At 36.1% G+C, this 26122-nt stretch overlaps 1 protein-coding gene across 1 annotated transcript in view; it reads left to right on the top strand.

Annotated features, from left to right (window-relative positions):
* Positions 1–26122, top strand: part of GRB14 (growth factor receptor bound protein 14) — a 67439-nt gene that overhangs the window by 1409 nt on the left and 39908 nt on the right. Inside the window, exons 2-3 of the mRNA XM_052674485.1 lie at positions 246–378; positions 19194–19361. Coding sequence (XP_052530445.1) covers positions 19299–19361 — 63 coding nt within the window. The 5' untranslated portion in view covers positions 246–378; positions 19194–19298. The remainder of the gene's footprint in view (positions 1–245; positions 379–19193; positions 19362–26122) is intronic.

Genomic DNA, 26122 nt, shown 5'->3' with positions numbered 1-26122 from the left:
GACTTACCCGTATTCAAACAACTTTATATTCAGAGCTGAATACTTGGATTGCTTTCAAGTAGAATTAAGCACTGTATGTTAATAGATTCAGCCTACTGATTAAAAAGTAACCGTACAAGAAGCTAATTGCTGCAGCTAGCAACTATCGGGGTACTGGTTCCTTAGCATGGCATGCAATGTAGTTGATTACTGCAATTTTAATGGCAGTTTTTGTGATAGTTATTATTCTGTATTTTATTGAACAGGAGAAAAAAGACAGACGGCAAGATTTTGGAAATCCCATCAATTCCAAATCCGTTTCCTGAGCTATGTTGTTCTCCATTTACATCAGTTTTGTCAGCAAGTCTGTTGCCCAAGGCAACTTCAAGAACTAAACAGGTAAGATTTGTAAATTATTATTTGACGAATACTAAACCGTTTTCATGAAGGCTTGAAGAAAACCCAAGTTGCCTATTACAATATTTTTTTAATAAGGATGTTCCATATTTCTGTAATTTGGTGTAATTTTCTCAGTAGACCATTACTGGTTATAGAAAATGAGGTTTCAGAATCTGACAGTTCTTTCACAGACCAAAAATGTGACTCTGCAATTTTTTATTTTTTTTTTTAATAAAGTGGGACAAGGAGCAGACAAAATTTTACATCCTTAAATAAGAAGTTGATTTCTTTCTTCCTCTCTACCTTCAATTATTGTCATTAGTGCTATAGCATGGAGGGTTTTAACAATCACTCAACAGCTCCTGTTATCTGGAAGTCTAATTTTGCTAGAGTAATTGAATGAAAAAGTAACTGCCAGGAAAGGAATAAACGCTGGGCATGGCTGTGTTTTATCTGTGTGTGCATAGTTGATATTATATATAAGTGTGTATCTGTGTATATTTTGTATGCATGTTTACAATTATTGTTAAGCATGTATATGACATATGTCTTGTTACTATGCTTCTATAAATACCCTAAAATGTAAGCAAAGGGGAGTTGCGAGGGGGCAGACTGACAGCCCTTCTGTGCTCCTAGTGCAGCATATTCCTTGTCCCAGGCAGGGATAGAGGATAAAGAGGAGGAGCTTCCAATTAATGGGGATTGCTGATGTTGAAGATTTATCTTACTCTTTAAAAATTTACCTGTCTCATTTCTCTGTTCTTTTTTTTTTGAGACTGGAAAGAATTCTGACATGGAGCATTCGTGAGATTAAAGGTGCTACCTCTTTCACATTGTGTGTTTTGGTGGTCTGTGAGATCTCTGTTCTAATAATTTTAGGGGCAATAATGAAGGTGTAAAAGCTTACACTGCTGATATTTATTCACTCTTTTTTTTTTCTTCTTCTTTTTCCATCACGAATTTGTATGGAAGTTAAAGTTTCTTGTAATTGTAGTGTCTTTATGGACTTCTCTGAAAGTGACCAGCCATGGTTGTTTCTGTGTGTCTGCTATAAAGAACAGATGCTGGAGACTCACCTAGCAAATTTTTGGGTTGATGCATTAATGAGATCCCTTTCTTTTCCTCCTTTCCTCCTTTCTTTCTTTTTCCCTCTCTTATGTTTGGTAAACTCCACAGATTCTTTCTTGCCATGTATTACATATTCTCTAAAAATAACTGTAGTGGCTTTCTGGACTGTTTGCACTGCTTTTTTTTCTTTCCACCAACAGACTACTAATGTGAAGTATTTCTGGTCAGTTTATATGTAAGCATGGCTGATACAGTAGTGTAGAATCATGCTAGCTTCATGTCTGGGCAAGGCTGAAGTATTCATAGTCTTTTCACAGAGGCAGGAAAAACGCCGTCTTTCAAGAATAGAAGGACTGCAAGCCACATTTAAAAAAATTTGTTCAAAATACTCATGTTGCTAGCTTAAATTGTGCCCATTGTGGTGATCTTTTTGCTTGCAACTGTAAGGTATAGATTTCCCAACCATGAATTAATATGCAAAGGTCAGCTGTCTGCTTTTGTGGCCTGTCATGGTTAAAATTACTGACTGGTACGATCAGTTAAATCAGCTAAATGTGATCTTCGGGTGCTCAGAAACTGAAGTTCCTCTCTTGACAGATTTCACTTCTGTTTCTTAAGCACTCTTGTTATACGTTTTTATGACAGTTTCTCCTTGCAGTCCTTCCATTTCTCCTGGTTTTTCACTAAAGAATATAGTACTCTCTGGTAGAAGGAGAAACGAAAACAGCTGGTTACTTAACAAGGTGAGTTAAAACAATAATAGCATGCATGGAAAGCCTGATCCATTTTCCAGAGTGCTGAAAAATTTAGAGTCTTTATGTTTTCTGGAGGCATTCTTACATGACCACAAGTTACTGTCCACAGGCCTTTTACCTAGATGTGGAGAAACTGTGTTGGGTGAGGTAGAGCATTAGGCAGACTCAGCATGACTGGTCTTTTGTTATTAATCTAATGTTATTAAAGTCTAAGTGTGAATGGCAGCTATTGAGTTAAACTCATATATCTGAAATTCAAGTTGAGGTCTTCTAATATCTTTGTGAAATTACTTAACTGTGAAAAGGAGAGGGAATGAATGCTAAGTGCATCTGCAAATAGGAGGAGCAAACCGGCTTTGGCTTTGACTTCCAACAGTTGGCTGTGGAGGCCGTGCTTGGAAGCGTGGTATTTCCATACCATGTTCAGGTTTTGTCTACTTTGCAAAAACTCTGTCTGCACGCACCTAATCAGTGTGTATTGAAGCCTCTAACTGAAAGTAGCCCCAAGGTCACACTTATTACTGTTGCAGTTTCCTAACTTTTAAGATAAGTGAGCTAAAACTTAAGCACTCTTTTTTCTTGTTCTTCTACTACTTTTTTGTTCTTTGTATACAGTGTTGACAGCTGCCAGAATATTTGAATAATTTCTGCTGCCTCTGTGATGATCTACATATGTTTTCAATTATTCTTGTTTTAGATTGCTTTCTCTTTGATTTAGTTTGTGCTATGCTTTTAATTTCAGGAATAATAAAGAAAAATTACAGAGTGGGTTTCTCCTTATATCTAATAGATAACTATTATCAAAATATGTGTTTCTAAAATAATAAAAAAAAATGAATGTGCAACTCTTTTGTCTTATTTTTATCTCCAGAAGATATATTCTATTTCTAAGGAATAAAAGAAGTTTTCAGAAATATCTATTGGTGCCATTACCATAACATGTCATAATAATAATAGATAATTATAATATATATATATATTATATATATTTTATATATATATTATATATGTATATATATTATATATCTTTTATATATATATATTATAATAGATAATCATAGATGTCATAACATCTATGACATCTGAAGGGGTGGGATACTTAAATATCTTTCAAAATATATTACAAACGTTATTTTGAACTCTTGTTTTCCTAAGCTGAAGTTCTTACTGTCTTTTCACAGTCCATTACCACGAGCCTTATAAAGCTTTTAAAGCATTGAACGTGCTGCTTGAACAGCATGTCTGTTTGTGGGGCTGACTTACTGGAAATAAGTTTGTAAAAGCCACATAGCAGAATAGTGGGTTGCCTCTGTGCTTGGAAAGTGGGACATCTGTGTGTCTGAACGTTGTTCAGTCAGTCTCATCAACACAGCTGTTGGTCTCCTTGTTTCTCCTCTGTTTGGGAAGTGTTTTGTTTTATATTCTCAGACTCATAATTTCAACATGTTAACAGTAATTAAAACAAGCTTACTTTCAGAGGCAAACTTGATTATTTATTGTCTTTCTTCCTTTCCCCCTCGCTTTCCATCTCTTTCCGTGGATTGTCAATATTTCTGGTCTCTTGGTCTCAGAAGAAAAGTATGAACTACAACTCCCAGAAGACTTCATTTTTCAGTTTTCTGTTTGGAGGGAAAGATAAAATGATCTGAGAGCCATGAGACTTCCCTCTTTGCTCCCTGTCTGCTTTACCTACAACATTAGAGTAAGGACTTCAGTTTTGAAAACTCTTCCTCATCTTATTTGATTTATTAGTTTCAATTCCAATCACATTGTATTATACTGTGTTATCTCACATTACACCACTATATTTAGTAAACTGAGTTTTTTTCCCTTGTCTCATTGCTACTTTCATCCAGGTTCATCTCCCTACCTTTTCACGAAAAAGTGAGTCACTTTTTAATATCCTCACCCTTAAGAGGGTAATATGGAGATGAAATCAACAGCTGAATGTATGGATAGTAAAACCATTTTGTGGATTATATAATTTACTATGTATGAAATCATCAAATTTGGTGTCCTTAGAAGAAAAATAGAAGGGGATTGAGTGCTTTTGATATAAATAGCATTTTACTTGATGGAACAGCTTGTTATGGATGTCACCTCTAAGCAAGTGCATGAGAAGAAGATTATCAGAAGCTATGAAAGTAGTCTACATGGATTTGCCAAGGGGAAGTCATGCTTGACCAATCTGGTAGCCTTGTATGATACTGTGAATGGCTCAGTAGATGGGAGGAGAGATGGGAGGGAGGATGCTGTGTACTTTGACTTCTGCAAGGCTTTTGACACTGTCTCCCGTAACATCATCTTAAGCAAGCTCAGGAAGTGTGGGATAGGCCAATGGTCAGTGAGGTGGTCTGAGAACTGTCTGACTAGCAGAGCTCCGAGTGTTGTGTGCAGTAGTGCAGAATCTAGTTGGAGGCTGTAGCTAATGATGTTCCCCAGGATCCTGTGTTGTACAACATCATCAGTGACCTGAAAGAAGGGATAGAATGTACTCTCAGCAAGTTTGCTGGGGTATATTAAAAGGTCAGTGGTGTGCGTTAAAAGGCCAGTGGGGTGCATTAAAAAGAACATGGTCAGCAGGTCGAGGGAGGTGATCCTCCCCCTCTACTCTGTCCTGGTGACACCACATCTGTAGAATTGCCAAAAAAGACAGATTCTGGAGAGAGTCCAGTGGAGGGCTGCAAAGATAATGAGGGACCTGGAGCATCTCACTTATGAGAAAAGACAAAGACATGGAACTGTTCAGCCTGGAGAAGACTGAGGACGGATCTTATCAATATTTACAAACATCTAAAGGCCAGGTGTCAAGAGAATGGGGCCAGGTTCTTTTAAGTGGTGCTCAGCAGTAGTACAAAGAGCAGCAGGCACAACCTGGAACATAGGAGTTCCATATGAGCATGAGGAAAGGCTTTTTTATTTTGAGGATGACAGAGTCCTGAAACAAACTGTGCAGAGAGATGGTGGAGTCTTGTTGTCTGAAGATACTCGAAACCTTTCTGGACACTTTCCTCTGAAACCCACTGTAGAGAAGTTGGTTTGGAAGTGGTTTTGGACTAGATAACCTCCAGAAGTCCTTTCCAACCCCTATGATTCTATACTAAGAGCATAGTGGGAAATGTTGCCTTTTTTTGACAATATTTTAAGTATTGGCTGTTGTTAGATGAAACCAGTGAGCTCACGTATGGAAACCTAATTGTGTCTTGGAGTTCATGTTCTGTAAGAACTGTCAAGGAACTGAACATGTAAAACAGTTGTGCATTTCCTGTTTTAATTTTCAAAATTAGTAACTAGTACTATTGCCTCCAATAAAGATCAAAATGGATATAAGTGGGGGAAAATGTTTCTTGTAGGAAATGATAACTTTCCATTCATTAGTATACTTTCAGCTTTCTTTGGTCAAATGAACTAAAACTAACTTGCTATATATTTAATATTAATTTTTAAGTCTTCCTGAAAGCAAAACCTGAATAACTTGCATTGGAGTGCCAGTTCTTCCCCTGTTCAAGGATAAGCCAAAGAGGTATTTCATCACAAAAGTAGTTCAAGGTAATTAGTGCCTTGTTTCTTTAAATTCAATTAGAAGTGCAAAAATAAATCTGAAGAGAATCTCAAGGGGAAGAACACTCAATTTTTTTTTTTTTATGTTTTCTTGCCTCTTTTGTCTTCATTGATACTCTAAACAAGTAGATATTGTTATCGTTTAGAATCCAAATCCAGATACTCTCACACTGTTATTTCCAGGAAATCATTTGTATTAAAAAAAAAACCACCCTCACATACATATTTGATTGTATGTGGATCAATCCAAAAGTAATGCTTCCTGTTTATTTCCAAGGAAACTCTTAATTTATCAGGAGAGCACAATAACACTGTTTGATGGAGCAAATTCTCATCTACAGAACACTGTTTTTCAACATAGTCACCACCATTAGCTGTGCATTTTCACCAGTAATGAACAAGAGACTACATGATAAGCTTGTTAAAAAATGTGTGTGTCTGACTGGAACGTGGCTTGTGTTTCACCTCGCTTTTGCCATTGCTGAGATGCACCACCACCTCACTGCACTCACATCCACTGTTGGGTCTCCATAAACATTCAGCAAGCACTGATGAATGTCAGTGGGTGCCATTTTTTCCACATGGAGTAATTCAGTGATAGCTCTTTGCTTCGTGCACCCTTCCACGTCAGACGCCATTTTGTCTGACTGCCCCTCTGCTGCCATCTGTTGCACAGCAACAAAGTGTAATGGAATATTGGTGGGAAGGTTCAGCCTCTGCTGCCATATTTCCAATGTACGCCTCTGAGATCTTGGCCCAACATAACAAAACAAGAGATGTTACTTTTGGAGCTTGCAGTTGAATGTCACTTCACTTTTTTGTGTTAACAGATTTTCACATAAAGCTCTTTGGCAAAGAACTGAGAGCAACTTTATGGCAAAAAGTGGATGTTTCTTTAAATGTTTCCTCTTCTAATTTTACATTTTATATTGAGCTTTGACTGTTGTAATTGAAGTCAAATTTCTATTTTTTTACTGTTATAATTCAGGGTCTTCTAGTGTACCCTCTTGAAACCTCATTCTTGAAAGTTTTACAGATAATTCTGTTAACAGACATAAATTGCTAAGGAGATGATACTTAAACTTTTAGTGATAGATTTTTTTGGCTGAAATACTCTTGTATTCTCTTGACTTTTAAACCAAGCAAAAGCACAAGCACTTTTATTGACCTGTAATAATTGACAGATTTTCAAGCAAGTAGTCTTTGGTATGCTAATATAGAGTACATGGCTTACAATATTGACTAACTTTGCTGTTGCTTTAATGCTTTTAGAGCTTACTTTGAAAACCAGAAATATTTATTTATCTATTTATTTAGTGCTATGTCAAACTTTATTCTGGGTATGTAAATGACTGCTCGTTAGTGTAACTGTGTTAGTGTGTACAGTCTTTGTGTAGACAGGGGCTAGTTTGTGCCTCTGTTTCCTCACAGTAGCCTTTTTCTTCTATTTTCAAGCTTTGAAGGATAAGAACTCTTTTCTCATGTTTGTTTCCTATACTCTTAGTAGGGCTGTCAAGTGAATAATTCTGTTGTTTGTCCTTACAATGAACAGTATGTTATGGCATCTAATGTGCATTTTGGGCACTTGAAGAGAAAAAATTCCAACCTTGTAGGACACAGATGCAGAGTGGTGAGGCACTTCCATCTCAGTCTATTCTACCTGTGTTATCTGTGCACAAAATTGTGCCTGAACACCCTAAATTGATTAGTTCTGGAAGATTATGCCAGAGATACCCATCATTATTTTTTGTGTATTTACTTTCTCTGTCTGTATTAGATGTAAGGAGGTCTGGAAACTGCGGTTTAAATAGCGTTGCTCCAGGGTTTGCACTATTTTTAACTGCCTGAGGGTTGAAATATCTTTTCCAACCAAAAGATGCATTAGTTAAATTTACTCTGTAATTCCAGTCCGTCTGTTTCTTGCCAGATTTCTTTCCAGGCTGGAGAGCATTGCACACATTCTCTTTTATCAGTTCTTAGTCTTTTTTCATTTCAGCTCCTAAACAAGTCTTAAATTACACAAAAAAGGCAGTTTGAGATGCAGAAGAAAAGGGAAAAAGTCTTTCCAACCAGTTTACAGACTAACAGAAAAAACATCCTACAAAGAGCTGACTTAGAGAGCTCAAGATTTTTATTTGAAGTCTCTAATATGAGACCAGATTCAGTTGGTCCCTTTTGCAGTGACTCAGCTGGTGGTTTTTGCTCTAGTTTCCATGTCTGTTCTTTGTTTAAAGGGCTGTTTCCTCCCATCAAGGAGAGGTTTGTTGCTGTTACATTAGATTAAAGTTATTTAGAGTACTATTACAACTTGTCATTTTAAGGCACACACCTATGTGCTTTGACCAGTCATTTTGAAACTGGAATAAAGTTACAGGTTTATTTAGACAAAAATAAGGAGGCAGAGCTGAACAATTTCAGAGTTTAGCAGTAAAGGATATTGCCTGGCTTATATTCAAGTGGCCTGGCTGAAACATCACCTTCATAATAATCCTATGTTTATGTCCTGTCTTTTTGCAGTTTTTTACATTGGTTCATTCATTATTGCATTTTTTTTTTTAATGCAGAAAAGAAACTTCTTTCTGTGAAACTTGGGATCAACTCTTAATGTTATTAAAAATTAACTTTGTACTTTGTTCCTTTGTTACTGTCCAAAAACAACCCAAGCAAACGTTCTAACTGGTAAAAAGACAAGCTATTTTTGTTTGTTTGTTTATTTTTTCCCCATTGTAATGTACAAACAAACAAGGTCAAACTCTACTCGTTTCTAAGGTATTGCTTCTGTAATCTTTTTCTAATTCACTTTTGTCAGAATTTATTATTATTATTATTATTTTGTATTTGTAGCGTTAAAAAACAAAAAAAATCATTAGTACTGTCAAAGATTCTGGTCTTATTTTTGTCAACGTTTGTCAAATTTGAATGATTTTGGTCATTTTTTTTTGGTGTTTGATTATTTTAGGCTTCATCAACTTGAAATTCAAAACTGAGTTTCATATCTTCTCTATTAGGACATTTTCTCAGTACAATAAACTGCCTCCTCTGAATCATTTGAAAAGGTATATTTGGAGTAAGAAACCTGGCACACTGCAGTAGCTTCTTTGTGAAGAAAACATCTGTAAATATATAAACTCTGATTCTCCAGAAATCTGTGCTTTGGTATTCATCTCCTGAATTCTGACCTGACCACCTGAGATTTTGGTTCCATGATCTCTCCAAAGTGCTATACAAGTATGTGGTCATTGAAGCAGACAATGGTAAAAACGCTCTCAATTTCTTCAAATATACAAAAGACAGTTGAAGCCCACTGAAGCTGCAGGGAACTTCCACTTTAATGTTGCCGAGTTACTACCGATAACTCAGCTTTATTCACTTTAGCTTTAAAAGATTAACCTCTGACCAATGGAGCCTGAATCCTCATAGTTTTCAGAAGGAAGATGTGGTAGGTACTAACATTGTTCTTACTCATAAGTGAAGCCAGGAATGGCTACATTTGTATAAAGACAGGAGAACTGAGATGGTTAGTCCATTCTGTTGCAGCTCTGCACCTTTCATTGACCGATCCACGAAGCAGATATTTTTTGAGGCAGCTCCTCATTGGTGGTATTGTCAGTGAGTGAGTGATACTCTTGGGAAGTGGATGCCAAACTAAGTATTACAGCACCAGAAAGCTAATGATATCTTCTCTTTATGGAATGCTGTCTGAGCTGTCTTTTGTTCCAAACAGATTAACATTCCTATCTGACTTCAAAGGATGCACAGTTTGGGTTATTAGAACAGTGCTTAATAACATTCATAATTTTGTATCACGCACTCGAGGTTATCATTAAGATGGATATTGAAAAATTTTGTGGATTGCTGTTTAAAGTTCTGACTCTTGAAGCTGTACTATTCTTAAAGTATTGAGAATTTTCTCCTCCCCCAGTTCCTGTTGTTTTTTTTAAATTTTTTTTATTTACAATCTGAAAAGACTTAAACAGCAGTGTTTTGAAAGTGAAGTTCTAGATGTGTATGTTGGTTACAAGAAATAGATGGGAACTTACTTGTGTAAGTATCTGGAGTGATAACTCCAGAGACACTAGTACAGTGTTTGTCTGGGGTTTTTTTCTCCCCTAATTTTTGCTTCATGGTCTTTTTGCTCTTTACAGAGGTAATCTTTATGCTACAAGGGCTGCTCCAAAAGTAATGCCTCCCATTTTGTTATCGTGACCTGTGGCGTCAGAGGCAGTATGGCAGTAGAGGCTGAACCTTCACACCAGTATCCCATTACATTTTATTGCTGTGTAACAGATGCCAGCAGATGGGTGGTCTGGCAAAATGGCATCTGACATGGAAGGGCTTATGAGGCAAAGAGGTATCATTGAATTCCTCCATTCGGGGAAAAATGGCAGCCATTGGCATTCAGTGATGCTTGCTGTGTATTTATGGAGACCCAACAGTGGATGTGAGCACAGTGAGGTGGCAGGTGATGCTTTCCAGTAGCAGCGGCAGCAACAGTGGTTTTCCATAAACTACTGCAGATTTTTATGAGCTGGTAGGTAGTCTCTTGTTCATCACTGGTGAAAATGCAAAACTAGTGGTGGCAACTATGTTGAAAAGTAGGGTTTTATGGCTGAGAATTTGCTCTATCAGACAGTGTGTAGTTGTGCTCTTAGTGTTATAGTTTTCATGGAAATAAGTAGAAGGCATTACTTTCAGACTGATCTACTTAAAATCAAATATGTATTTGAGGGTTTGGGTTTTTTTTTTTTTACAAATTATGTACTGATACAGCTTTCAATGGGATTTTTGGGTCTTAGGGATTCCAAAGTTTTCTAGCAGCTGATCATTTTATTAACAAGATGGGATGTTTCTCCAGCAAGTGGTAAAATCTCGTAATCATAAGCAGGAGGTGGCTGTTGACCACTGCTCATATTCTCCTTTTTGTGTGAGAATGTTTAAAATGATTACTTCTAAGGGAATTAATTCCTTTATGAATGCCTTCAATTAGGGAATAAAGATAAAGGGAAATCTTCAGGACAGCATACTTAATTAAGTAAGCCTCTCATGTTAAAGTCCTGATAGGAGTCACCTCAAATAGGAAGATTAAAAAAAAATGCTAATCAGGCCAAAGAAAATTTTGCAAAAGGACAGTTGTGGGAGGAGGAATTAAAAGGGAGAAGAAATTAGACCTCTGCTCTGATAACAGCATGAACTTTCTTTTCTCCAGCTTCAGTCACAGAACATTCATTTACATTTAAGAAGTTCGTATTCAGCCCAATAGCATTCATGATATTTAATACTTAAATCTTGAGAGAGAAATGTATATTGGTTATCTTAGAGACGTGCCTGTGCTTCCAATTTGTGTACTAATGGATCGTTCCTGCCTATTTTTGGTGGGTGTGTATATGCTGCACACTGGTATTTCTGTCTGTTTGCGTTTCAGCTTGGTATTAGATCCACAGAAAAACAAGATATAGTAGATTGCCTTGCAGTCAAAATTGGATTTTTCAATGGTGCATTCTTGGGCTATAAATAGCCTTTTTATATGAGTTCTGTTATGATAACTCCTGTTACTGATTACATTAAGGCCTTGAGCTTGTGAACAGCTGCAGGCACTTGATAATGACACAGTAATGGTATCAAATGTTAAGAAAACAGGCTAGAAGTTTACAAGAATATCTTGTAATCATTAGAATTCACTGCTATATAGCCCTCTTACAGTATGAAGGTTTTCTTATGACTTGATAGATAGAACATTGTTAGCAGTATATGTTTCAATTTGTTTTGAACCTATTGATTGCAGAAGTAGGCAGCTAAAAACCTTTGCATGGGCTATTTGTATAACAAGGATTTCAGATTCCACAGGTTGGTATGGAGAATTGGAGAACATGCAGAACTCTGTGCTCTTCGGTGCTTACAAATTTAGAGCAGCATTAATGGATAGTGTTCTGCTTTTTACTATTGTTCTTACAATGTGAACACTTCCATAATCACAAATTATGAAGATAAATAATGTAAGGGGAGATTTTTTTTCCCAGGCTTGTGTGATTGTTATTAATAATAACAGTAGCTTTCTCTAGCATAGTAGAACCCCTCTTGGATTAGCGTGTTGTAGCATTATGTGTAATTTTTATCTAGTTGCACTTAAATATTTATATCTGATTGTTTTCATTATATTTTTGAAGTGTTTCTTTTTTTAATCTAGATTTTTTTTCAGAGTATTGGGTTTTTGTGTGCATATGTGTGTTACAGGAGGTAACGGATATCTAATTTCAGATTGTCCTGGTAGGCTGTTTTGTTTCTTCTGTAGTGTTATATTAACATTTGTGTTGAAAAGTTCATTTTCCAGGTAAAACCTGAATTTCACAGCTAAAAAAGTAATTTATATTTTTTGTATAATTTGTATAATTATTATTCTGATAGATAATGGTAAATCACTTTGAGCTTATCATATTCAGATAATTCGAGAACATGAAACTTTCAAAGGAAGTTTCTGTCTTGTGTCCTCTGAAGACTTCTTTGGGCAACTGGACAGTGGGATTCATTTCTACCCAGGTGTCCACAAAACTACCCGTTATTACGATCTTAAGACAATAGCTTCCTCATTCATGGAAATTGGGAATAACCAAGAAAATACGTTGTGTGGATAGGCTTTTTTTGTTCTGTGTATTTCCCATATTTCTTAAAATAAGATCAGAAGCGAGATGGATTTTGGAGAAGTGCTCCTTTTCGGTTACTTCTAATAAAATTTTATACTTTGTCCTTTGTACTTCCGCCCGTGAGACAATGAGCTTTATTTAACAACACACAAGATTAAACATTAATACATTCTTGAAGGAAGTCAAGCATTATAACTTAGTTCTTTTCTAGCAATCATTGGGCAAACACATAGAAGGTTTCAATGTATGAAAGACAATGCCAGATTCCCATTATGCTTCAACAGTAACTGGCAAAAGTGGATGCCAGGAATAGAATTGATGTGAAGCTGGAATTTGTAACTGCTGTGTTAATCAAGCTGTATGGAAGACGTAAGGTATTCTAAAGCAATAAATCATTGGAACTGCTGAAGGATGGACTACAGTTGGATGCTACTTTTCCCAATCTTGAATGAGTTTTTAAACAGAAATGACTCAGCATTTTAGGCCCAACAAGGGGTATTTCAATCATAGAATCACAAGCTTGGAAAGGACCTACCAGATCATCTAGGCTTCCCATTACCATTGCTACAACGAGCCTCTAAACCATGTCTCGTAGCTTCTCATCCAGACACCTCTTGAACACTGCTGGGGATGGTGACTCCACCACCTCCCTGGGCAGCCATTCCAGTGTCTGACCACTGTCTGAGAGAAAAAGCTTTTCCTTATGTCTAACCTAAATCTCCTCTGGTACAACTTGTGTCCATTTTCTCGGGTCCTGTTTGTTGCCTGGGAGAAGAAGCCAAACCCCTCCTCACCACAACCTACCTTCAGGAAGTTGTAGAGTGCAATGAGATCTCTTCTGACCCTCTGCTTTTCCAGACTGAACAATCCCAGCGCCCTCAGCTGCTCTTCATAAGACTTGTGCTCCAGACTCCTCACCAGTTTCACTGCCCTTCTCTGGACACATTCCAGGGTCTCGATGTCTTTTTTGTACTGAGGGGCCCAAAAATGAGCACAGTACTTGAGGTGCGGCCTCACCAGTGCTGAGTACAGGGGGATGATCAGCTCCCTGCTCCTGCTGGCCACACTATTTCTAATGCAGGCCAGGATGGCATTGGCTCTCTTGGCCACCTGTGCACACTGTTGGCTCATGTTCAGCTGAACATCATCTGTCGGATAGCTGAAAAATGAGTAGTATATAAATTACTGGAGGGGAAAGGTTTAGGCTTTTTCTAGAGAGCTACTGTGCAGAAATGATGAAAAAAGTACCCCAAGTGTTTGTATTTTGGGCTTATGTATTGATACAAACCTTATCTGTTATCTGTTAAGCTCTTTCATTTTAATTGCAATTTTGAACTAGGGATTATATTTGTATTTATATTATTATAATAATATTATAATAGTAGTTATTATATTTCATAAATATGAAAATCAGCACTTGTAAAATTATTCTTACGGACTCTTCTAAATGAGATTTAAGAGGATATCTTCTGTTGTGACTGAGATAAAACACATTTCCAATTCAGTCCAAGCAGTCTGAGCATACAGTGAGGAAAATACATTGTTTGTGGAGCTCTCTCACATGCTTGACTGACTGCTGTTGTTCGTTGATTTCTGTGTCACAAATACTAAAATACTAACAAGGCTTCTGCTTCTGAAATGAAAGCAGCTCCTTCTGAAGAGGGACATACAGAAACAGCAAAACCAAAGCCAGCTTTTCAGCATGTATCTTCTCGCTTTCTTCCTCTAACCCATATTTCTTTTTGCTTTAATTCTGTATGTGTATATTGCTAAACATACTTTCTTTTGAGAAAAAGACTTGGTAAAAAGAAGTGTTTTTTAATAAAACCAGTTTGTAATCTTGACTTTCAGACAGTAGTTTCTGAGAATTTTTATCCAAGAATCTTTTTGTATGTATGAGTAAGGGTCAATTTGACCCGGTTATATCGTAGCTATAACTAGGGGGAAGGAGAAAGTTGACAAATGGGTTATTAATTCAGTGATCAGGAGATCAGAGTTTGTGCAGTACATTCTTCTTTGCCAGCAAATAAGCCTGTCTGCTGAGAGCTACAAAATGACAAATGTGGAGGTGTCTTTCCAGTGCACAGTTTAGGATGTAGAGTTTTCTTGCTTTTGCATTGCACTGCTCTATCGTGGTATGTTCTTTGTAATGCCTACCTTGTATGTGGAAGAGCTGAATTTATGAGTTGTGCTGGTTCTTTTTTTTTTTTTTTTTTCTTTGTTTGCACATAAATCTCTTAATTTAATGGTAGATAATTGTCTGAAGAGGCAGAAGAGTAAACATCATAATGTTGCAAGTTACTAGAAGTTACTAGGTAAGTTATATGCACATTGCTTTACAGATAATATATTCTACTTTAATGCAACTATTTTTGCATAAGAATCAGACATTGTCAGCGCTCTAAGACAGTATATTGCATATTCTGTTTGAAGAATAAGACCTTATCTTTCTTTGTATAATGGGCTGTAGGAATAGAAAGGCTCGCATCACGTTAAAGGGTTTTTTTTCCTGTTGGGTAACCTTATTTAAGCTGTAAGGAAATAGTTATTTGACAAACCTCTTCCAAAAACAGCCTGTATATGTTGCCGCAGTCATGCCAATTGAATAAGTGTTTCTTCCTACAGTGGAGAGACAGAATTGACCAGTGCCAAGTAGATAGAAGTACTTTGTCAACAAATGCAGGCTGCATAACAAATAACTTTAACTTACCTAATTTTACATCAGTAAAATTAGTGTAATTAGCTCTAGTGTAAAAAAGTACTACCTAGGTTTAAGAAAAAACAAGTACAAAAAAGTAGTGTCAAAGTTTTTTGTAAACTTCAATGGAATTCTATTCTCTGGAGATTTTTTATCTACCAGGGCAAAAGCTGTGTCTGATTTGCTTGTTACCTATAAATGCTCACATTCCTGTTATGTCTGGCATAACCAGGAATAAAATCAGCTGTTGTGACTCCATAACCAGTACCTTAAGTACAACACTGACCTTCTTCTACTAGCAGGATATCTCACTGTCACGTATTATAAAGCATTGGAGCTTCTAATGCTTACCAAGGGCTTTTCAATTCTTACCCAGTCAATTTAGTTATGCTTTCTTTAGTAGCAAGAAGTAGAAATGGTTTATGTTTTGCAGTATCTGATAAGAAGTGTTTTCACTATTTAGTGCTCAGTGTTTCAGAACTGTATCTGGAAGCCAAAATGGGAATAAAAAGCTGCATAAATAAATTCATCTCACAGAGCTCTCTGGAAAGTGAGCTGGATCTGATTTTCTTCTTGTCCACCAGCAGAATTGCTTGCAGACCTGCCGTGGACAAGTCAAATCCTTTACTTGCATAAAACAAGGTGATTACATATTTGCCTTCAGGTGTATAGACTTTCAAAACCTCTTTTTAATGTCACATTTATCAACAGTATTCATTTTAGCTTTCATATGGTGAACTGACTATACAAGGTATGCCCTCAGAAGTTGAGATGGCTTTTTTTTTTTTTTTTTTTCTAACCCGGTGCTTGGGAAATTTAAGAGGTGAAAGTATTCCTTGGTGCATTTTTTGGTGCAACTAAAGTGTGCTTTCATTAGTAGAAGTACATGACTGGAGTATATTTTTTGTTAAAAGTCAAATGAGATCTGAATATTGACATTTGTAACAGAAGTCAAACACAACGTTAGGTGTTTGCTTCTTTCTAAACAGATCTGGCCTATGTATGTGGCTGGAGAAGATAACAAAGAAATAGTATTACTAAAGAAAATGATCCCCTGTTTTGTTTTGTAGGCAAATAGGTCAGTATTATTCATAGAATGAAAAAAGCTGCATGTGCTTTGGAAAGACAAGGACCTTCGATACTCAGGGTTAGGGAAAAATGGCTTGGACTATTTTTGTTTCTTTCCCAATGGAAGCTACTAATGCAGTGCACTGAGATTTACAGTTATTGCTTCCTAAATATTTTTTCCATAAGATCCAAGGAAAAAAGATTGCAGAGGGAGTTTGTAGCTCTGGTGCTGCAGATGTGTATATATAATATTCCTGGGAGTAAAATTCCTAGAGGATCAAGCTCTAGTACCACAAGTTGTTTTCTGAGTCTTACAGCAAAGTTTTAAAATCATGCTATAAAATGTTCTCATAGGAAATAAAAAACTGTGCGCCTGAAACGTAAAAACCTAATTGCAAACACTTGACATTTATCATAGCTATCTCTACTGGAAAAGAATATTACAGAATTAACACTTAAACATGATTTCCAGAATAATTTTGTATTTCATTGTTTCCTCAAAACAGTCATAAGAATTTTGGACTGGAGCTTGAGAGAAAAATAGAAGTAAATATGTATAATATGTTATACTATATTTAGAAGGCTATGTACTATGGATTTGTTGCTATATGCTCAAAGTTAAAACTGAGCATTTATTATTGAATTGTGAAAATGGCAAAGATCTGTAATATTTTGAACTAATGTGATGGCTTTGTTAAAAGCCTTTGTTTAAAGTTGACTGCGCAAGAATCAAATGTCTGTCTCCAATCGAAATCTCTTTATTAATTGACATCAGTTTCTTGTCTTTTTTTTTTTTTCCTTTTCTATCTGTGTGTCATAGTCAAGGACAACAGGTTTTAAAACTCTATGCAGATATTTATCTTTACATCCTATTCTTTGGTGGTGACTTATTACTGTTTGAGAGCTACAGGTAAAACTGTCAATTAATGGCAGGTTGTTGTTTTGGAGATGTATGTTTTGTTGTTGTTTTCTGCTGTTTTTACAATGTTTGTTTACATTGTTCATCAACAGAACTTACCTGATGTAAACAGATTTTAGGATTTCAGGAAGGTAACCTAGCACAAGAATAGATGTTTTGAAATCCTGAAATCTAAATAATCTTGCTGCTTCCAGTAAATTGTTGTGTATGTTTTGCTATTTACAAAACTCCACAATAGCAAATTACATAGGTCACTCCGAAATTAATGCTTCCTATTTATTTCCATGGAAACTGCAACAGTTATAAAAAGCACAATAGCACCATTTAATAGAGCAAATTCTCAGCTGCAAAGCACTGTTATTTAACATAGTCACCACCATTAGATATGTACTCATCAGTGATGGTCAAGAGCCTGCACACTACACTTATAAAAATCTGCATCAGCAGAGGTAACGCATGGTCGCTGCTGCCACTACTGAAATGCACCACCTTGTGCCTCACTGTGCTCATCTCCCCTGGTGGGTCTCTGTAAATGTTCAGCAAGCATCCATGATTGTCAGTGGGTGCCATTTTTTCTGCATGGAAGAGTTCAGTGGCACTCCTTTGCTTCATAGGCATCTTCCATGTCAGGATCCATTATGTCAAACTGCTCCTCCACTGCCATCTCTTGCATGGCAACAGCATGGAATGAGATATTAGAGGGAAGGTTCAACCTCTTCTGCCATCACACCAACATCATCTGCCTCTGATGTTGCTGGCTGATGTAATAAAATAGGAGGTATTACTTTTGGAACAGCCCTCATACATTAAACACATGGTTAATCTTTAAGTTGCAAGTATATAATTTTGTATGTCTTGTAGCTCATATTTTTCTCTAGACATTTTGGGGTAACAAAAGGATGTGTTCGTTTCCAGTTAGGAAAAAATGGTATCAATATGATAAGGTGAATTTTGGCATGGATTGTTCTAATATTTGCCAGGTCAGTTTTGAACACCTCTAGTACATCAAAATAATGAGATGTGTATTAAAGAATTTATCTGGAGTAACTTTCTATGAAATGATAGTTCTCTCCGCATCTGGTATGTTATTGGTTGAGATGTTATAAATATATGAATGATAGAAATAATTTTGCAAAATGTTTGCAGTCTTCACTGGTTATGATGTTTTTTGGTATGAACAGCTTAATCAAGAGTTGTAATCCAAATATCCAACGACACTGTTCTAAAACATATTTAATGGTTTGATTATCCACAGAATCCTTGCCGTATTCATGCTGTGTAACAACAGAATAGGGAAGTTATTTCTGCTATTAAGCATTTTAAGAGACCTTGGATAGAGCTCTATATTGCCTCATCGTGTAAGGAATGAAAAATTTCATTTTTTGATATAGAAGGAGCAACCTCAGGCTTAATTAATTAATTGTTAAGGAGATATTTGATGCATAAATAAATATGTGAGTAGGGGTGATCAACAACTTGAATCCATAAAATATTTGGTCACATAATATTTTACCTACCACTTTTTCAGCTGCACAGCTTTGTTGTGTTACAGAGATAAAAGCTGCGTTATTTTAAGTGAAAAGCAATTACTTTGCTTTGAAGAAAGTGATTCTTTGATAAAGAATCAAGGAATGGATTCAATACTCTTATTCTTATGCTCAGTTACTTTCCTGACACCCTACAACCAGGAGCACTGGTTGAGAAACGCATTTTATTTCCTGGAAAAGGCCAGGAAAAAAACATCACTGCTATGACCACTCAATAACTGCTGCCAGAATGAAATCTTTAACAGGCGTTTTTGGTTTTTTTTTAAAATTATTACTATTAATGGTGTAGTTTTGAGTATTTTTGTTGCTGTTATTATTAGGGCAATAAAAACAGGATTCTGAGTGATAGAAATGTGTGCTGTTCTGCTTGTTTTCATAGACAGAGATATCAGTGCGAGCCTTCCCAAGGACAGAAGACAAGTTTTCAAGCTCTTTGGTTGGTTGATTTCTGGTTAGTCCTACCCCAGGGCCTTACATAAATGCCTTTGTGTAGGACTGGATTTGCATAAACGGAGGGGCATTAACTGCATCCTTACTCTGTTCTTTGCACTGACTCTACAGGATTGGGGTGATGAGAATTTAGACTTCAAGGAATATTGCAAAGTATTTTGTTCTGTTTCATGTTATCACCTGAGTGAAGGTTGTCAAGTTCTAAGAAAAGCAGACATGAGTTTGTCTTCAAGAAGAGTGACGTTGCCTGCAGTAATGCCAATAACTCTGCAGAAACGGGTATGGCATTTAAATCAATCTTGTAACTCTCTTTAGTATGGGTTGATATTGCATTTGCTTAGAGTAAATTAAATAAATATGCTTACATTTAATTTTTATGTTATTTTCCTTGTGTAGTAAAAATTTTTGTTTTCTGATAAATGGAAATTTTTTAATTTCATTACTTAAAATATTTTTTGTGTGCACACAGACGTGTTTATGTATATTTGTTACTGTGCTTTTTTTTGCTGTTACAATTATAATTTCTTTATGAAAGAAATTTATTTTGATCACATCCTTATATAATTTTTAAATATAATGTGTCAACTGCATTTCAGAATATTGAAACAAGCCTCTTTAATATGATACAGTAGTTATCTCAATAAAAGCTGATTGGAGTCCACTTATATAGGCTTCGAATCAGCTTTAAATGCAGCATGATTTTTTTTCACCGTTTCCGGCTAGCATCTTACTGGTGTGTGGTTCATCACGTACTCTGGGAATCAAGGTAACACTGTACAGTGTTTTGTAGTAACCACTGTGGTTTTTTTGTGTGTTTTTTGTTTGTTTGTTTGTTTGTTTTTGTTTTGTTTTAATCTTACTCAAATGTGGAAACAATATAAAGTCTTTTTGGCTGTGTCCACTGGGTTTGCCCAGAGTAATTCAGTACATTGACAATAACTGTAAAGGTAAAAATACACGTGAACTATGGAAATATACGTCACCACTAAGCCACTTATATTAACTTCAATAAAGTTAGTTCAGATTAACTATAAGTCATTTGTTAGTTTGATTTATTTTGTTAAAGTGTAGATACCTTTCACGAGTTCATTGCTGCATAATGTGCTCGGATCACTGTTAAAAGACTCTTCTGTTATGCGGAGGCATTTGATATACCAGTGGTGTGAGGAATGAAATTTCACTGAAATAGTGCTATGGTATTAAATGGTACTCTTAAGCAATTCACACAGGATGCAGCATATACTTCTTATGGCTTGAGTCCAGTGAGTCTAGAGCAGTATATGAATGCATAGCTCTTACTGATTTAGGATTTATGTTAGTCTGTCTGATTACTTTATTGTTTGGGTTGCAAGGGAAGCCTGTGGAAACACAGTCTTAGCATATTTGTTTTGTAAAGATTAGGTTATACTGCTAGCTTAATTATGTGATCATAAACTACTTTTCAAGTTCAGACATGTGCAAGATGTGTATCTCTTAGACTCTACAAAAAAAAAAATAAAAAAATAAAAAAAGTTATTTGAAGTTTGACTTTCCAGCACTCATTCTCCCAGTTGTGTGGTTCCCTTCACTTCCTTTTTCCCTGCCTCCCAGTGCTCCTGTCCCTGTCTCAAATCTTCAGTTGTCTTAATTTTTTTATTTCCAGCTGTTACAGGGTTATCAGTATGTTAGGGGCTGAAGGTTTTTGTTGTTGAAGTGTTGTACTGGAAGGTTGTATTGGACTCCTCTGGAATGCTTAGAGATGCATATGGTGCTGTGTGGGAGGGAAGAGGTGTGTAACTTTTGTTCAGTTTAACATTTGGAAGGCTAGGAAACTCAGTTGTAACTGTATTGTATATTTTCCTTCTTTTGCTTTTAAGAGCTGAGCATCATTCTCTGAGCAATACTAAAATTTTTTCTTTACTGAGGCACAGTGACTAAGTTTTCTGCACATTCTCTCTGATTTTAAAACAAATATTTTCACACTGTTGTTAAATTAGCAGTCAGTAATTATTGACTTCTCTCTTTCTGTGCACTTTGCAAGCCCAAAATAAAGCTTATGGAGGTGGGAGGAGGAAGCAGCAGAGGATGTTGCATTAGGTGGGTAGCTATTGGATTGCATAGCTGCAAAAAAGTTCTGAGAGATCTGTATGCTCACTGAGAGCTCATTGTATGCCAAATTTGTGACCTGATTTGCTGTGATGTTTATATCTTTGTCTATAGAATTCTTCCTAAATGTGTCTCTTCTCTCTATTCAGAAGATCATTTTTGTTATTTCTATAGCACTAACTTAATTTCTGGAGAAGAAATACTACAGGGAAAAAAGGAGGGCAGGCAGCAGGCAACAAAGAGTCTTGCTTGTAAGGGTAATACGTGTGTATGTGTGCAGATACATTTATCATGGGCATGAGAAACGTAGAGATCTAATTCAGTCATAATCTCTTATCCTAATACACAGGATCTTCATGTTGACTGTGCTGAGCTCTCCCTTTAAATAGTATTTCTGTTAACTGAAATTGGTCACCTTCTACAGAAAGTACTACAACTTCTGTTTTTTATGATGCGAAAGTACCTGGCAATTGCCAGTCTGGAAGTGTTATGGTAGCACTGCATAGTTGTGAGAAACTTCAGCATTAATTCATAAAATACTATTTTAGGCCACTGATCATTCAAAATTATTATTACTTTAATTTAGGCATTAATGTTTGTGTAAGAACTCTTGTTTAATTATGGTACTGGAGATTATTTTTTTTTCTCCTACACAGAAGGTGATATTTTTCATTATTAATATGACAGTATGGCTGCTCCACCACTTCGCTGAATAAATGTTTTTTCCTCATTTTCATTCCAAATAAGTAATATCCTTTGTCCAATTTATTTTTCATGCTTTCTGTTTTAAAATTTGATAGGAAGTACTTATCACAGTTGGTATGGTGTTTTTTTTCTTGAATAATGTATTTTTAACTAAAGCTACAGAGCCTCATTTAGATTCCAAGAATCCTTTAGCGCAGACAGAAAAATGACTTGATTAGAAAGCATGGGGAATTATGCCTATTGAATATTATTATAATCAGATTTATAGTGAGTATATGGACTAAACTACACATATAATTAATTTAACACAGCTGAAAGTTTCTTTAATCTTTTTTTTTTGTTTTGTGAATAACGTTATACTCCTCCAAAAATGTTTTTAAGACATTACATTTGAAAGATCATAATGTTTTCAGCACATTGTTTTACAGCCTGTTACAAACCAGTTATTTATTAAAGACAAACATCTGCAGAAGTGCTATATATGTTGATAAGTAAAAGAGTACTTATACACCTGATATTGGATGCAAAGTGTAAGAACGGAGTTACGGGTTGTTTTTCACAGCAGCTGGGAACTTTGTAGTGCACAAATGTGAAACAGTTACTGTGTACTCAGGATGAATATTTTCCAGTGATCCTTGAAGAGATTACATTGTTTCTCTTAAATGGAAGAAATGTTTCTTTTGAAAGAAATATTAGATTGAGTGATTAGAAGAATAAATTGAGTATTAAAAGAATGATTAGAAAAGGAAAATATATTTTAGATTGCATGCTGGCCAATGTGCTAATCTGGAAATCTTACTAAAGGCAATTTAAGTGACATGATAATGGTGTCATTAAATGGATAGCTTTTACAGATACCTGGAAACAGACAAAGCATTCATGTATGAAGCATCTCTTTATAAGGATAGTTTGAAAAATAGTCATTTAAAGATATATAAACACCAACCATGCCCTCTTTTGCCTTTTGTACAGTATAATAAGATGAAGAGCAACATCCTGCAATGATTTGAAATCCCATGAGAAATATGAGAAATAGGCTGCATTTTATTTAGGGAGATCTGGAATTCCCGCTTCCTCTTGATAATATTAAATACTTGGTGAAACTGTTTTCAAGGTGTCTACTTAGAATCATAGAATCATAGAATCCTTAGAGCTGGAGGGGATCTGTGAGAGCCATCTAGTCCAACTTCCCTGCAGTGAACAGGGACACCACAGCTACATCAGGCTGCCCAGGGCCTTATCCAGCTTTGTCTTGAAAGTCTCCAGGGAAACTTCTTTCCTCAGAAACTTGTTAGATGGAGTATCCAAATATCGTGCTAGATATGAATGGATGAATTGCCTAGAATTCAGTCCTCTTTCTTACTGCACTTGCAGATTTTAAGTTATCTGCTCATGGTGGAGGTTGGCATGACTATAGAGATTGTTTGTGGATGATATGGAAGAAGGAGGGTGGCAGATTTGCATTTTCACTTTGTGGGAGAGGTCTTGTTAGGTCCAGGTAATGTTTAGGAAAGAGCTACTGACAGGACCTCCTTAGGAGGAAGATAATGCAGGATTTTTTTTCCTCCGTAAGGAGGATTTTAGCCAAAATCCTCTTAATCCAGTGCTCTACTGTTTATACTCAGTCATCTAAAAATGGATTCTGGTATGACAACCGTATACCACGTGGCCTGTCACAGTAAATGCTTCTACAAACATGAAACCATTATAGTTTCCTACCATTTTTATTGTGTATCAAAATGATCTCACAGCATATAAATAACATCAAAATTACACTAACTGTATGGAGATGGGGGATGTGAGATTTTTTTGTTCTGTCCTGTGTTGTTCCAGTCTCTATAAGCAGTCTAATTTTATATAATATTTTGTATACAAAACTGTCGATTATCGAACTTACGGAACTTAAAATATATAGCATGTATATAGTGTTGTGTAGTTGCCATGAAAGGTAGTGGGGATGTTTGCATATGTGTGTATGAATGTGAGTAATGACTGTGCAGAGATTTTTAGAAAGTCTTTTAAAAACTCAAAAGCTTAATGTACTTGGTCATTACTTGTCCCTTGTATAGTTTGACAAGGTTTAGTGCACAATTAATGTTGCAGTCTTCTCTCTTCATTTTTTGAACAGATCGTTGATGTGTTTTTTTGTTTCTTCTTGCCTTCTTTGAACATCTAGCAACCTTCATAGAGTAACCAAGGAAATTGGCTGTGTTTAGTGGCCTACTCTGCTCAAAATCCTTTTCTGCTGGCAGAAATCCTTTGGAAAAAAGCAGCTTTTTCATCAGTTGAAAAAAGTGCTTGGCCATTTTCTAGCCGCAGTACTTTATTCTCCTCTGGAATAAATTAGGCTTGAAGAAGTCAGAACTTAACCTTCAGATTGTTATCGAGCCTTGAAGAATATCATGAGCGTTTCTAAATAGTTATTTCAACTTGTAGTAAATCCCTTACTTATCATGCTACGTTGCTTTGTATGAAGCGAGAAGCTGGTGCTGGTGAAATCCCATGTTTTAAATCAAATTTCACATACATGTCTTTTGTGTAAGACTTGTAGTATGCTTTGTTACATAAGCAAAGGCCTGAAAAATTAGAAGATTTTAGTTACTTTTGATAAAAGGAGATCTACGAATACATGCAAAGAAAATGTATCACCTTTCATTAGGGAGTAACTCAGATGCAAACCCATTTGTCATTTCCATGGTGTTACTATGCGTACTGCCCTGCCCCACTAAACCTCACTTCTTGTTTGGGTCAGGAACAGAGGCAAGACTCATTCCGACGAAATGCCACGACTTAAAACAGAAGTTATGATTGTATGATCAAAGCTTTTTAACCAATATAAATCTATTGTAATACTGAAGATTTTATCTTGGCTCCAATCCATCTTAGTCTCTAACACTTGGTATTGTATTCCAAAATCTTTTTTTTCATTGTTGCACTTAGTAAGTTGCTTTCACTCTTTTATTTATGATTATATATTTCATGGCAGCTTGTTTTCCATAGCTTGCAGTTGTTGCATGAGAAGAGATTTATTCTGGTACAGTACAGTGCATAATGGGTGCCTAAGGAACACCACAAAGCAAGGCAAGTCTGACTTTTCAAGAATACGTACCCAGCTTCTTGAGCCTGACTTGCTAAGTTTTTTTGTTTGTTTGCTTAAGAAGTGGATGTTTTGCTGGACCTGGGGCTCTGAATTCATGAAGGCTTAGACAGATGAGGTGTCTTACTCCTCATTTACATTCTGCCTAGTAACTTATTTATCTCCTCTCTCTGGCAGGTCATATTCTCTAGCAGATCTTGGACTGCTGACTTGCAGCTCTCGAATAATCTGCTTGGACATCATAAATAACTTTGGGAATCATCTGTGGTGCCTTTCCCATATGTAGTGTTTGTTTAATTGCTGATACCTTTTCCTTTTGTCACCCCTAAAATTCTTATGAAAAACTGAGAAGCATTCAACTGATATCCTCAGTGCTTCTCCTTTATTTCCTACTAGAATCCTCTTTTTCTAGTGCTCTGCATACTGTGCTTTCTTTGCAGTCTTTTTCAGCATTTTTTTTCATGTTACCACCTCCAACCTAACATCATGCTTTCTTCTTAGACAACTTACTCTGCTTTTTGTTTGAACAATTCCCTTCTCCAAGAGATTAGCAATTGAACAGTGGCTGGACTGAATATCAGTTGGAGCCCTTTGCTTGTCTTGTGCCAGCTTAACAGCCAGACATAGCGACATCTCAAATTATCCACGAACTGCATATACAAACTCTTGATGTTTTTCTTCTTGTGGTCATACTGATTTCTGACTCTTGTTGGGTTGGTGTCTGACACCAAACTTTTGAATATCCTATTTGATAAGACTTTTGGAAAGGTTGTAACACAAACTACATACATTTATGATGATAGGAATGTGGCTTATGAATAGTGAAGAATAGAAACAGCTAGACAGTTCAGAAAACCTCTGGATCTAGATTATCACAGCATATGAAGAGATGAGAAATTTATAGGTGCATTCACAGTTTTCTTGTGTGAGTGAAGAATGTTCAATCTGTACACCTCATTTTCCTTTCAGAACAAGTTGCTAGAGGTAAATATTATCAAAATACACAGAATTTATGAAATGATTAGTCTCTATTACTACATCATCCACTTAAAAAAATCTTTCTATTCCACTCATTTTAGTGACTTGCTTTTGCACTACACTACTATTAATTTGCTACCTATAACTACAGAGCCTAAATTCCATGCCCAGGGTG

Source organism: Tympanuchus pallidicinctus, unplaced genomic scaffold (assembly GCF_026119805.1).
Source record: "Tympanuchus pallidicinctus isolate F22 unplaced genomic scaffold, pur_lepc_1.0 scaffold15, whole genome shotgun sequence".
NCBI classification, from domain to species: domain Eukaryota; kingdom Metazoa; phylum Chordata; class Aves; order Galliformes; family Phasianidae; genus Tympanuchus; species Tympanuchus pallidicinctus.
This window is presented reverse-complemented; position numbering and strand designations above follow the sequence as displayed.